A 15,039-nucleotide genomic window follows, 5' to 3' on the forward strand; every position below is an offset into this window, starting at 1 on the left:
TTGCCCTATTTAGTTGGTTGCTTCTGATCTCATTCGTGGAGTTCTGATCTTATTGGTCCCTCTCTAGAATATCTTTCAGGAGCCTGTGTAGGGTTGGCTTTGTCATCATGAAATTCTTTAGTTGTTCTTTGTCGTGGAAGTATTTCACTTCTCCATCCAACTTGAAAGAGAGTTTTGCAGGGTATAGTAGTCTGGGCTGGAATTTGTTTTCATAGAGCACTTGAAGTACTCTGCTCCATGCTATTCTTGCCTTCATGGTTTGTGAAGAGAAGTCAGCTGTAATTCTGATGGGTTTTCCTTTGAATGTGATCTGCTTCTTTTCTCTAGTGGCTTTCAATATATTATTCTTGTGCTGAATTTCTGGGAGCCTGACTATTATATGTCTCTATGTGTTTTTCATTGGATTGAGGTTACTAGGCGTTCTGTATGCTTCAGTTACCTGAATGCCAAATTATTTCCTTATATTTGGGAAGTTTTCTACTATTACTTCTGCCTGTATTTTTTTAATGTCCTTTGTATTGACTCCTTCTTTCTCATTGATGCCTATTAGTCTCACATTGTTCATCTTTGCATCATCTTGCAAATGATGAATGATTTTTTCCTGCATCCTAGTTGTTTTTAGGAGCTCTTTTCTTACCTTTCACTAGCTGCACCAGCGTCTTCAAGATCTGAAACTCTGTCTTCACTTTCACTCAAATAGTTTTGCAAGCTTGTGATTGAGATTTTCAGTTACTCTAAATCTCTTTGACTCTGCTTCATGCGATGTATTTCTTTCCTGTATTGCTCATTCAAGGAATCCATCATTTTTCTGATCTCCTCTTTTTTTTTTTTTTTATCTATGACTTCTTTAGAAGCAGTTATAAATTCTTTTACTGCAGTGTTTTTTCAGATTGGGTTTCTTCCCTTTGTTTCTGTAGTTGATTCTTTACTTCAGATGTTATGAGTTCTGAGAATTCTTTTTTTATTTCAGAAAAGAATTCTGCTCTGAATTCCTCTATAACCTTCTGCTATTGCTTATTTACTATCGATGCTATTAATTCATACATTTGAGCTGAGCTAGTAGAAAAGAATTCAGCTCTGAGTTCCTCTATGACTTTCTGTTGTTGCTTATTTACTATTCTTGCTATTAATTCATATATTTCAATTGAGCTTTTGTCCTCTGCACTTGTTCTGGGTGGGCATTGGATTTCCTCCTTATGTTTCTGCATTTGATTCTTTATGCAGATGCTATTAATTCAGGGATTTCTTTTTTCATTTCCAATCTGAGTTCCTCTATACCTTTCTGCAGTTGTTTCTTTATTTCAGAATCTGTTGATTCATTACTTTCAGCTGTGTGGTTCCCAATTTGTTCTTTGTTATTGTCCTCTGCACTTGTTATGGGTGGGCTTGGGTTCTGAGATTGCATTTTGCTCCTTCTCGGCTTTTTGTGTAGTTTGGTGCAGTTATAACCTTCGCACCTACTGAAATTCAGGTGTTGATCTGCAAAGTTTGGATTTATCCAGCTGTGCCTGGCTTGGGTCTGGCTGCTGTGCTCAGCTCCTTCTTGTTGCCGCCCTTGGGAGTGAATCTGTTGTGCCCCTGTGGCAAGATGTTCTGCTCCTGGACTATCTGGGTGATTCTGTCTCCTACACTGTCTGTAGGGATTGCAGCTGCCGGATTTTACCCCAGGCCTGTATGCCAGGCCTGAGCTGACTCTGGAGGGGACAATGTGGAGTAGGGCAGAGAGGAAGCTCTCCCACATACTCACTGGGCTTGGGCTAGTTCTGGATCTTGGGATCCCTTGGACGAGACAGAAATTCTCACTTGGCGGGTAGGGTGGGAGGGCTTCTGCAGAGTGGTGTATGGGGTCTCCAGGGGGTGGAAGAGGGTCTCACCCACACTGCACCTGGGCTGGGACCAGCAGGTCCCACTGGCGCAGGGTAGCCAGAAGCTCTCCCACACACTCATTGGGCCTGGGCTGGGACTGGATCTTGGCATTTTTTTTCATAGAGCACTTGAAGTATTCTCCTCCATGCTCTTCTTGCCTTCATGGTTTGTGAAGAGAAGTTGGGCATTATTCTGATGGGTTTTCCTTTAAATGTGATGTTTCTTTTCTCTAGGGGCTTCCAGTATATTCTTGTGCTGTATTTCTTGGATCTTGCTATTATATGTCTCAGTGTACTTTTAATTGTGTTGAAGTTATTTAGCATTCTGTATGCTTCGTTTACCTGAATGTCAGATTGTTTCCTCATATTTGGGAAATTTTCTGCTATTACGTCTGCCCATATTCTTTTATATCATTTGTATTGACTCCTTCTTTCTCATTGATGCCTATTATTTTTATGTTATTCATCTTTGCATTGTCTTGCAGGTGGTGAATTAGTTTTTCCTGATCCTAGTTGTTTTCAATAGATCTTTTCTTACTGTTTCACTAGCTGCAACAGTGTCTCAAGATCTGAAACTCTATCTTCACTTTCCCTCAAATGGTTTTGCAAGCTTGTGATTGAAATTTTAAGTTCCTCTATATCTCTTAGACTCTGCTTCTTGTGATCTGTTTCTTTCCTGTATTGCTCATTCAAGGAATCCATCACTTTTCTAATCTTCTCTATTTTTTTTAATCAGTGTGTTCTTGAGAAGTGGTTGTTAATTCTTTTACTTCATAGTTTATTTGTGATCTGATTTCCTCTATATGTTTCTGCAATTGATTCTTTATTTCAGATGCTCTTAATTCATAGATTTCTTTTTTATTTCAAAGATTAATTCTGGTCTGAGTTCCTCTGTACCTGTCTGCTCTTGTTTCTTTACTTCAGATGCTATGAATTCAGACATTTAAGCTGTGTTAGTGTCCTCTGTACTTGTTTTGTGTGAGCTCGGGACCTGAGATTTCATTTTGCTCCTTCTCTTTGTCATTTTGTATAACACTGTCCACTGACCTTTGTCATAGAGCTTTGGTGCATTTGTAACCTTAGCACCTACTAAAATTCAGGTACCATTATACCAAGTTCTAGTTCATCCAGCTGTGCCTGGCTTAGGTCTGGGCACTGTGCTCCTTCCTTCTGCTGCCCTTGGGAGTGAGCCTGCTGTGCTCCTCTGGCAAGATGTTCTGCTCCTGAATTAGTGGGCCTGGGCTTTGGCAGGTCTGGAGGGCTCCCAAGAGTATGGTGGACGTTCTCACTCACAGGGCAGGGGTGGGCTGGCTCTGGAGGGGTGGGGGAGGTCCGTAGAATTGGGGGAAGGGTCTCTCTTGCTCGGAGGGCCTGGGCTTGGTCCGGCGGGTGCAGGACCATGCAGAAACTCTCCCACATTCTTGAAGGCTCTGGGGTTGGGTGGATCTGGGCTGCCATTTTTAGTGAGTTATTTCCTTATCACTGAGCCTAGGAGTACTTGATATATTCTAGAGATGCATTATGTATCAAATACCTGATTTCAGGTATTTTTCTCCCAGTCTGCGTCTCTGGAAGGTGAATTCTTTGTCCTCTATGTAGCTTGAGAATTCATGTGTGTGAGTATTAGGAGGTACTCTGGGTTGAATTTCGGCCCAGCCTAGGAACAGTGTTGCTACTGGCAAGTAATGGATTTTTAATAATAAATATGCTGTTTCCCTGTTGATAAATGCTATTTTTTTTTTCATTGTAGATAGTTTAAAAAGTACTTAAAATTGTAAATAAGGGAAGAAGCTTGGACTGTATGCAGGAACATGGGTAACATCTCACATAGGAGAAGCAAGGTCACTTGGGGCTGGGAGTGGCTGTGCTAGTGAGGTCTTCTTTAACACTTAGTTTTGCTAAGGATTGCCTCAGGAGTATGCTGCACCAAGGCTGCAGTCTGTTCTCTAATGCCAAGTGCTGCATTTGCACTGCTAGATCAGTATCTAGATCAGAACTTCCGTGGTGCTTATAAAATACAGATTAAATCAAAGTCTTGAATGTAGATGTTATGGAATTAGCAGTTATCTTCAGAAGACTGAATTGAGCAAAGCTTTGAAAAGCAAATATTGATGAGACACAAATAGAATTGATCAAAAATATTTGACTGTGTATTAATTATTGTGACTGTCCTACTATCCTGTTTTGAAACTGTCTCATTTCTACTCATTTCTTAATAAAATCAATTAAAAAATTTGACTAATATAGAGAAAAGATATATTACAGAAAGTCCTGTACATATGGTATACATTTTCAGAGGTCTTTCTCTCTGGTGCTTTATTGATAAGAAGCACTTAGCTTTGGTACTAACAGAGATTGGTTAAAGTTCAACTCTAGCAGTATATGATGATTTGCTTCTCTAATATCAGCCCCTTGCTACCTGTAGTTCCAGGAGGTGGAAGCAGGAGAGTTGCTTGAGCCCTGGGTTTTGAGGCTAACCTGGACAACATAGTGAGGCCCTGTCTTAAAGAAAACAAAAGACAGCAAAAAACCAAATAATACCAATATAGTTCTACTGTTTACTTAGCACCTATGTAGGTTTGGATCCATACTCAGCCTACTTTTACTTCACTCCTTTCTCTTATCCAGTGTGAATAATTGTGAGTTCCTGGTGGGGTCATTGCAAGGATTATAGGAGACAGAGTATATAAGCCACCATTTTGCTATAGGGCCCAACACCTTTGGAGAACTTAACATATGTTAGGGGTATTTGAGTTACTTCCCTTCTCCTTTACACTTTGTAGTCTTACACAAAATAACTAAATCTTGCTATTGGCATGATGCCTGCTGGAGATCTTAGAATATTTGCCAGTTCCTTCCCAGTGTAATTAAAAAAAATTATTGACACAGGGTCTCACTACACAGCTTGTACTCCTAGTGATCTTCCTGTTTCAGCCTCCCCAGAAGCTGAGATTAGAGGCTGTCTGGTTTCAGGGTCAGCACTGTGCACCTGCGGTTTCTGGGCTGGTGCAGCATGCAGTACCAGGGATCAAACTCAGCTTTTAGTGCTTTCCAGGCAGGTGCTTAGACTGCTGAGCTATCTCCCCAGCCCTCCCAATGTAAATTTTTATATTACTATGTGTTTTTGAGTTATATAAAAATAGTATAATGGGATAAAGATTTTGATTGCACATTTGATTACATATTTTAGTGTCTTAGCACATGGCCTTGTCATGCATGGAGAGATGAAAGATACATGACTAGAAACTTTCATTTCTTAGTATGATGGGTCAGTATTTTCAGTAGCATTCATCTTATAGGAGAATCCCAGCACTTGCACTGCAGAATTGGTATGCTGTGTCTGTAGTAAAGCATCTTGAAGTGGGCTACAGTTGAGAGAGGAGTTAATATAGTGGTCAGGTAGGTGCAGTGACAGTAGGCAGGTGATGGCTTCTTTCTTACTAATTTCAGAGCCGTTTGCAGTGGCTGTTTTTGTAGTTATCTTCTTGCCATGTTCTTTAATACTGTCTCTGTTCATTTTTGCTTTATTTTTGTTCTTCTCTGCCTAGAAGTTTCTTGAGTCTTGGATCCTAAATTATCTTTCCTCCTTTCATGTGCTTGGGATATTCTGAGGTGACAGGTTGAAAGTGATAGCATGGCTTTGCCAGCAAGTCCCTCCATCTGACAAACTCCTGGAGCCTACATACTGTTTGAATATGATGCTTTAGGCCATGAAAAATGCTTCATTGAATAGTAACTTCTAGATAAACTGCTTGAATCAAAAGAGATTCTTGGGCAGGGGAAGTAGCTCAGTAATAAAGGACATGCTTAACGCGGCTGAAGCCTTGGGTTTCATCTCTAGCACCTCCACCAAAAAGCCAAAGCAAACCAAAGCAAAACTTTTCTTGCATGTTACCTGGGTTGATCTGGCTTTCATAAAATTTTTTCTGAATTTCCAGGTCTCAAGAGTGGCTTTCCAGAATTACTTTTGTGATATTCATGTTTGTTCTTTATTTTGTGGCCAGACATGAGTAGATTTTAGGAATTTGTGTCCTATTAAAAGGCTGTTTCTTTCGCATCTTGCAAGATGGCGGGTGAAGAAAGTGAGAAGCCAGACACTAAAGAGAAGATACCCAAAGCCAGGAAGGCTTCTGCCAGTGGTACTAGTAAAAAGGGTAAGGTGAAGGTAAAAAAGTCCAAGAAGGGGCAGCCCCACTGCAGCCGAAATTCTGTCCTGGTTAGAGGAATTGGTAGATATTCCCAATCTGCTATGTATCCCAGAAAGGCTTTGTACAAGAGGAAGTACACAGCCGCTAAATCAAAGGTTGAGAAGAAAAAGGAGAAAGTTCTTGCTATGATCACAAAACCAGTTGGTGGGGACAAGAATGGAGGTGTCTGGGTGGTTAAGCTTTGAAAAATGCCAAGATATTACCCTACTGAAGATGTGCCCCGAAAGCTCTTGAGCCACAGCAAGAAACCCTTCAGTCAGCATTGAGGAAACTTCGAGCTAGCATCACTCCCAGCACCATCCTGATCATCCTCACCAGGTGTCACAGAGGCAAGAGAGTGGTCTTCCTGAAGCAATTGGCCAGTGGCTTTCTACTTACAATTGGGCCTCTTAGCCTTAATTGTGTTCCTTTATGAAGAACACACCAGAAATTTGTCACTGCCACGTCTATAAAAATTGGTATCAGCAAAGTGAAAATCCCCAAACACATCACTGATGCTTACTTTAAGAAGAAGCTGCGGAAACCCAGATGCCAGGAGGGTGAGCTCTTCAACACTGAGAAAGATACCAGATTTCAGAGCAGGGCAAGGTGGATCAGAAAGTGGTAGACTCACAGATTTTTAGCAAAAATCAAAGCTGTTCCTCAGCTGTGGGGCTACCTGCAATCTGTTTTTGCTCTGACAAATGGAATTTATCCACATAAATTAGTGTTCTAAAATTCTTACTAACAACCTAATTAAATAACTGATATATTTTAAAAAAGGCTGTTTTTGTATGTTAGAACAGGAAGCACTTTGCAAAGGGGCTGCACGTAGGCCTCCAAAGCTCCTTGCTGCAGCACTCTAATGTCATGTTAAATAGCAAGGAAAGCAAGTGACATGGCCACACCTAATATCCAGAAGGGTAGAAAGCTAGTTTATTTTGTCTCCATAAGCAGAGGTAGTAAACACTGCTAACGATCCCAGGATTTTCTTTTATGTTTACTGTATGTTCAGCTCTCTTTTGGCTGCGGTGGAATCACTCACTGTCCCTGAAGACAGTCGCTCAAACTGCCCCGTCCAATCATAGCATCAAGCACAAAGCTCAGCATCGCAGGGGCATGCAACAGTCTCTATAGTCCTCCCATTCAAGAAAGGGAAAGGAGGTATACAACAGTCCCAGAGTCACAGCAGCGAGGCTTGACTGTTGTTCCTCTTCTGCTACTACTTTTCTCCTTCCCTCCCTCTCTTCTTTTATAGTGCTGGGAATCAAATCCAGGGCCCTGGGCATCATAGGCAAATGCTCTGCCACAGAGCTACATCCCCAGCCTTTTAGAATTCTTTCTTTTTCCTATACAGTTGGGTATAACTGAGGTGGAAATTGAGGAATAGAGCCTCCTTGGAGGCTGAGCGGTTTTCTCTGATATCTTCTTGTCTGTTAAAAATTGATATCCAGGGGTTGTTTTAAATATTCAGTAGTCATGTGGTGTGGTGGAAAAATAAAATGAATTTTTAAATTAAAAACAATTCATTATAGTAAAAGATAGTTTGCCATTAGTTGCCCTCAAAATATTCCCTCTTCCTAAACACATACATTCTTGCCACTTTCTGGAGTTCTGGAAATCCTCTTTTGTGTCTTTAGTTGTGCTTTCTCGGCTGCCTTAATGTCCTGAATCATTTCAAAACATTTACTTTTTGTAGTCATTTTGACTTTGAGGAAGAGCTCGAAGTCACATGGTGCCAGCCCTGGTGAGTAAGGCCAAAGAGGACACACTGTAGCATTCTTGCTAGCCTGCCTTTCTGGTGGGTGGCACTTACAGCAGCGCTCACACTTTTGTTTTCTTTTTTGTCAGAACTGGGGATCAAGCCCATGGCCTCACTCATGGTAGGTGAGGCTCTGCCACTGAGCTGTATCCCTAACCCTCAACCTTATTTTTATTTTGTTTTATTTAATCTTTTTTTAAAAATTTGACTGATGAACTATCTCTCCAGTCCCACTCAACCTTATTTATTTATTATTTTTTAAATTTTATTTATGTGTGTGTGGGGCCAGCTCAGCCCACCAGGGGGCGGGGCTGGCTGGCATGTGGTGCTGGGGGATTGAACCGTGGTCGCTGTGCTTTGCTAAGCTTGTTCTAAGTAGGTGCTTTAGACCACTGAGCCATCTCACCAGCCCATCAACCTTATTTTTGATCACAGTTTGTAAAGACACTCACAAAAGAGACCACCACATCTACTTCACCAGAAGTGATGGCATAAGTGTGTTTGAATTGAGAATATTTTGAGGGGGATTTTTTTTGACAGTGTTCTTCAATTTAGGTTTTGAAATTATTTTTAATTTTTTTAAAAAATAAAAAATAAAAAATAAAAATAATACAGAATTTCAAAACAAGATGATAGGGTATCAACAATGTTTATGTTACATGTTGCTATTTTCAAAATAATAGTTCAGATTACCAGATAGAGGCATGCAAAATTGATCAAAAAAGTAAAGATTAACTGTTCTTTTCAATAAAACAATAGAAATTAGTAGTACAATTATCTTAGCTATTCTCAGGACATAGGAGAACCTGTGCTGTAACATCATGTAACTCAGTTGTGGCCCACGTTTTCTGATCAAGGAGATTATGGGGCCAGAAAGGAAAGTGATCGATGATGTAGAGTATGCCTGAGGAGAATCACCTGGAGAGAAAACATTCTCTCAGGCTTCCTCAGAGAGCAAATTGCTCAAGCAATGGCCATGACTCATCCACATGGTTGACACTGACAAAGGATCTATAAACTGTGGTACAGAGTTTCAGGATAAATCCTGAGGGGATTTGACTGACCTTGTCAGATACAAAAGTTACATTTCTTATTATATGGGTCTTGCTTTATCTTGGTCTTAACCATCCAGCAGAAAAGTATAAAATTGAAGTACAAAAAGTAAAGCCATATTAATATGCTGAGCTGTAAAAGGCTCAAGTCAACAACTTCTGACATTGCTAGTCCTATGGGTAACCCACTACTATTATGGACTACTGGACTATGTTGAAATATTTTGCTGAATTCACTCACCTACAATATTACATGACAATGGAATACCCTTCTCTGACAAAACTAAACAAAAAAAGGGGATACAAATGAACAACCATTTTGCATCTGTATATTCAAAATAGGATAGATATATAGGTACTTTCTCTTAATTCAGTGAATTGAAAGATTTCTACTAATAGTGTTTGTGGACAGGATATCATGTCTGCATCTTGTACTATGAATAACCACTAAGAAGACAACATTATGCAATGTATTAATTACTGAAACTGTCCTACTAATCGGTTTTGAAACTGTCTCATTGCTATTTGTTTCTCAACAAAATTATAAAAAAAAATATCTTAACTATCTTGTGTGTATATTTATATTTTACTTTCTTTTTTCTCTTTCTTTTTTTCTCCCCTCCCCTTCCCTCATGATAGTATGTCTTTTGATGTTGGCCTTACACAAGCTGGACTTTTAATTATCTATCTTTCCTTCAGACACCTTCTCAGAGGCCTTATTTTCCCAATCTTATATATCTTTCAATTTGAACTTCTTTCTTGTTTTCCTGCTTGCAAGCTAAACAATTCTCTTCTGATTTCATATTTTCCTTGTGTGCAGTTTTCTTTATCTTATTTAATTGCTGTTTTCATTTATCTCTTCATCTTCTCCTTTTCCTTTTTGATCAAATCTTGTTTTTTACCGCTTTCATAGAAGCCCTGTATTCTTCTGCTCTAGAGAGGGTGTCAAATGATTTTCAGACTTTTCTTTGAGCACTTTGTTTGAGGATTTCACTGGATGTTCCTTTTCCTTTCCTGGAATTTTTTTTTTTTTTTTGCATGTTTTTTTTTTTTTTCATTTTTTCAGAAAGGGAAATCATGTCAGTGTGAATAAACTTGGATATGCAACTGAGCTCAACACAGCTTATGCAAATCCCAGTACAATTCTGAGCTTCTGTTGTTTTTTTTTTTGTTGTTGTTGTTTTTTGTTTTTTGTTTTTTGTGGTACAAGGGATTGAACTTGGGACCTTGTGCTTGCCAGACAGGTGGTTATACCACAGAGCTATATCCCTAGTCCTGCAATTCTTATCTTTTGGTTCTTCTTTCTTTCTTTCTTTCTTTCTTTCTTTCTTTCTTTCTTTCTTGCCTTTTAGTAAGCTTGTAATAGTCTGTAAAGCATTTTAAAGAAATTATTAAGGTGGAGGCTAAGACAAGAAGACCACAAGTTGAAGTCCAGCCTTTGCAACTTAGCAAGACATAATATCAAAAATAAAAACAGAGTAGAAAGGGCTGGGGATGTAGTGCAGTGTGAAGGTCTTGCGTTTCATCCCCAGTACTGTAGAATAAAAGGATGGGGAGATAGTTCTGTACCAAGGTCCTTAGTTCAATACCTCCTGGGGGAGAGGATATGCTAATTGTCAGCCATACCTTCAAAAAATTCTGAAAGGCTCTGCTTTCCTAAATGTTTAATTATAATACATTGTAATCACATCTTTCACTACCCAACATGAAGAGCTTTGGGATAATTCAAATTCTACAGATTGCATTTCTATCTTCGTGCTGACATTTCCAGTGCTGGGAAGTATGAAAACTATTAACCATCATTCTTTGTATTACCAAGGTGTCCCTCTTTGTCCATCTTGCTCTGAACAGTGAACAAAAGCTTGAGATATTTCAGAAGATAAACTGCAGCATGAAGACCCCCGATATTCACCCAGACTCTATGCACCTTTTGCCGTACATGTCCCACTCTAGATAATGCCTTGGCAAAGCATTTCTTGTCCTGGATAAGGAGTATGGCTCAGCCTGTCCCAGGTCTACAGACACGGCTCATCTCCTGCAGGCAAGCTGGATAAAGATTCCAGTTTCTCTTTTTGGAGCCCATCCTTTTTCCAAATGGCATATCTGTTACAGTGATATCCACAGAGCCAGGTCTCAATGGAAGATTGCAGCTATCCCACTGAACAGATTAATGGGCATACACCAAGAAGGGTTGCCTTCTTGAACTTGACTCTTGGTCAAAGATGGATGTTATTCTCTGCTCTTTTTATAGCCAGTGGACTGTTATCACCAGCAATATGGTAGCAGGCCATTCAGTGGCCCCCATCTATTGGTATTGCCCCTGTTCCACACATTGGGTCAGCTATTATATCAGTAGGTTGAGGTGCACAGAGCCTGAGCATCCCACAAGCAAGAGTTGATCTAAGAGCTGGAGGTCCAAAACATGTAATATTTCTACAGTGGAGACTCCTCAGTCAGTGCAATGCCCACAACCATTTCCTCATCATGGCTATTCAAGAGAACCTCCACATCAAAATCGGTCATGTCAGCTTTCCACTTGAAATGACCTGAACAACACCCCTAAAATTTCTTGCAGCTTCATTTGAGGTAAAGCAGTGTTTCTCACCTGCCTTATTGCCTGTGATTCTAAACTTTTAACACCTGAGGCTAGGTTTCTTCTTTGGAATGTTCGTCAGTCTCAGTTTTGGAAGATGCTAGGTCATCACCTACTAATGTTGATATCTCCTCCTTGATGGCTGGATTCTTGTAATAGTCAAGGATATGTGAATCTAAAGCATTGTTAACAAATCCTCTAACATCTCTTTCATCGAATTTGTCTCCTTGTCTGTTTACAATGTTCTTTTTATTTGAATTCACATCCATCTTTTTGCACTTTGCTTTCTTCTTCTTGAAAAAAGTGTTAACTTCCCATACTTTTAAAGGATCTGACCATGGGAGTTTTCTAGCCAAGTATTCAAAATCTTTCAGAGCTTCTTCCTTTGTTATTTTGAACTGGGAATCTTTAAACTTCTCAAGAACCAAAAATAAGTTATCAACTGATCTCAGACAATGAACCTGTGCCAGACTTTCCACTGAACTGTCAAAATATGTCTTGCCCCAATCTTTCTGATTTTGTAAGATGACCCCAGTTTCTCTCTGATTTCATCTGCAGCTGTTTGCTCTAAGCCAGTAAGGACAGTGGCTTCAATAATGACGTGGAGATGCTCAGACTCATCTTTGCTGTCACTTTCTTCTGTCACTGGTATGGATCTCTGGTTCTCACGAAGATTAACATTAAAGAGTTGGGTAGTAGCTTCTTTAATGTCAGACATTTTGGCAATGTTTCCAAGATCCCTAATAAAGTTCCATCACCACTACAGACCCGTAGGGCGCTAGTACCTCACTGTTCCGAGTTTTCAGGCCATGCTGCCATAGCTACTCGTCAGCACTGGAACTGGATTAATTCTTATCTACTCTTGATTGTGTTTTGGTATGGGCAGAATATAAGAAAAGTAAAATTGAAGAGCTTGCTGCTATGAGGATTTTTTCTTCTCTTATTATCTCTCTGATTATAAGTATAATGTGTCCTTGAGTACCCTCCATCTTTCATCCCAGTTTTCTAGAATATTTTACTTTTCTTTCATGTAAATTAGAATGGTATAGGAGAATTAGGGGTGTATGTGTGTAGTGGGATATGTGTATAATAATATCAACACAAAGATCTTCACTGGTCAGGATTTAAAGTTGGCTGCAGTGTTATAATCAGTGCTATCATATTTGCGTTTCTGAATCAGGTAACCAACAGTAGACTGAAGAACCTTCTTACCTTTTTATATATGACCTAAGTTTTATGAGGCATTAGATAGTTATGGGATGACAGAAGAAGGCTGGGGAGATAGCTCCGTGACATAGCACCTGCCTGGCTAGTGCAAGGTCTTGAGTTTGATCCCTGGTACCAAAAACCAAACAACCAATCAACCAACCAACCAACCAATCAACCAACCAACCAACCAACCAACCAGCCAACCCACCCACCCACCCACCCACCAACCAGGACAGATTTTTGCATTTACTTTTCTTTTTTCAAGCTAATGTTTATTGTTAGTGAGAACCTTCCAGATTTTAATATTAACTGTTGGTTTTAGCTTTACATGGAATGATTTTGTTTGTTTTCTGAACCTTAAGAGACAGAAGTCGCATTATAAATTTCAAAGCATGTAGGATATTAAAACTGCAAGTCCATGTACCAGAATTTGGGATATTAGAGAAGACTCATGGTTTTAAGTCTGACAGTAGAATTCTAAGAATATACTGGGGTATCTTTGTATTTGGGTTTTCACTAAGAAGGGTAAAAGTTTCTTAGTTTCCTCTGAGCTTGATATTATATGGCATTTCTGTTTCAGATAGCAGCAGTAGCAACAGCAATGTTTCACTTCTTCAGAAAGCCCCCAGAACCTAAGCAGCCTTCAGTGTCAGAGGTAGAGGCTGATGGATTTGTCCTCTTAGGTAAGTCTTTTTAAGAAACAAAATCAAGCTGGATGATTTTTAAAAAATGATTTGATAATTATATGAGTGATATTCTAAAATTAGTTTTTACTAATTTCAAAATAAATTTATATAATTTCAAGTGAAATCTAAAAATAAAGGTCATCAATTACTTGGAATTTTGTCATCAAGTCAGACTCTTACATATTAGTTTGCACTTCCAATTAAATTTATAAAATAACACCTTCTCATCTGATAACACTAGTGAACCTAACTGTGGAAAACAAAATGGTGAAGAATCCATGATAAACTCTGGTTCAGTCTTATAGTATCTTCCTTCTTAAAGTAGCATCTGAAATTAAACTTGTCCGGTGCTCTTTTAAGTATTTACTGATGTAAACTTTTAATTTAAATTTATTAAACAATGTCTTTAATTAAAAACAATGTTTTTAACATTAAAAATGTTTTTAATGACAAGTTTATTTCTTATAATTTTAAGGATTTAAAAGATTTTAAATACAAATTTTATTTTCTAATTTTAAAGAACTAAAGATTATAAAACTATCTGCTAATTTTAAAGATTTTGGTGGCTTTAAATATACTTATTTCAGGGCCAGGGAGATAGCTCATTAGGATAAGTGCTTGCCTGGCAAGCACAAGGGCCTAAATACAATCCCTGGTTCTGCAAAAAAAAAAAAAAAAAAAAAAAAAAAAAAAAAAAAAAAAAGAAGAAAGAAAGAAATCTGTTCTTTGAGGTACTGGGGAGTTGACTCAGTGGAATAAGTGCTTCCCTGGCAAGCCCAAGGGCCTGCATTCAATCCCCAGTTCTGCCAAAACAAACAAACAAACAAACAAACAAACTTATTTCAAAAAAATACCCTGTACTATTTCTCAAGAGAATTCTAAAAAGCAAAATTTCCTCCGTGTCATTGGCTCTTCCTCTTAAGGAAAAGAGTCACAGCTTTTGCATGTTCTTGCCATGAGTTGGCTCCTCAGAGATGATAATGCAGAGGAGCCACTTCAGTGTTTCCTGTTCCCTTCGATTCTCACCCACGCTGGACCCTCTCCTACCAAATTCCAGTTCCTTCTTTGAGAAGATTTGCATGAAGTCAAACCAGTGTTCATTCCCTGGTCCATTTCCCTTCCAGATACTGATTCCTTACCTCAGACTGCCCTTCTCTTGGCTAAGTCAGCAAATGTTGTGAATGCTGTGGCCCTTTAAAATCTAGTGGTGGTGTGGAATTTCCAGCTTCTGCTCTGTCATGCTTCCCTCTCACACCCAGGGCTCACCCTGTGCCACTGACTTCCACGCAGTCAGCAGATAAGAGGTGGGTAAGTCTCTTCCTTGTGAGGCCTTCTTTAAAATCTGGTCTTGCAGAGAGGACACATGGGTTTTTCCTTTCTGGCTGCCTTCCATTTCTGACTGTAATAATCTCTGGAAGACTTGAATAGTGGTTCTCATGGATACACTTTACCACAGAATCTTGTCTTTTACATAGCCAAGAGCTGGCACACCTGTGTGCAAGTCTGAGTTTGTCTTGTGTGCTGAGGAGAAGGGCAGTGGCTACAACAGGCAGCACTGTTACTGTAGTGATCTTTGGCCAGGACAGTGATTTTCTTCACTGGAGTAGGGTTGGTTGCATAGTTGCAACTGTTTATCCTACCTTTCCTCCTTTCAGAATTCCTTCATGTCAGGAATTCGTGTCTCA

At 39.3% G+C, this 15,039-nt stretch overlaps 1 protein-coding gene and 1 pseudogene across 2 annotated transcripts in view; one reads left to right on the forward strand and one right to left on the reverse strand.

Annotated features, from left to right (window-relative positions):
• The window catches only part of Umad1 (UBAP1-MVB12-associated (UMA) domain containing 1), a 261,883-nt gene that overhangs the window by 30,530 nt on the left and 216,314 nt on the right, over window positions 1-15,039 (forward strand). The window contains exons 1-2 of one of the 2 annotated variants that reach the window (XM_023705985.1): window positions 12,022-12,107; window positions 13,249-13,351. In XM_023705985.1, coding sequence (XP_023561753.1) covers window positions 13,270-13,351 — 82 coding nt within the window. In that variant the 5' untranslated portion in view covers window positions 12,022-12,107; window positions 13,249-13,269. Of the gene's footprint in view, window positions 1-12,021; window positions 12,108-13,248; window positions 13,352-15,039 lie in introns of those variants that run through there. The other variant, XM_012512583.2, reaches the window with a different exon arrangement.
• On the reverse strand, window positions 10,544-12,212 carry LOC101588197 (annotated as a pseudogene).

This window comes from Octodon degus, unplaced genomic scaffold, assembly GCF_000260255.1.
Source record: "Octodon degus isolate 3935 unplaced genomic scaffold, OctDeg1.0 scaffold00234, whole genome shotgun sequence".
Taxonomy (NCBI): Eukaryota; Metazoa; Chordata; class Mammalia; order Rodentia; family Octodontidae; genus Octodon; species Octodon degus.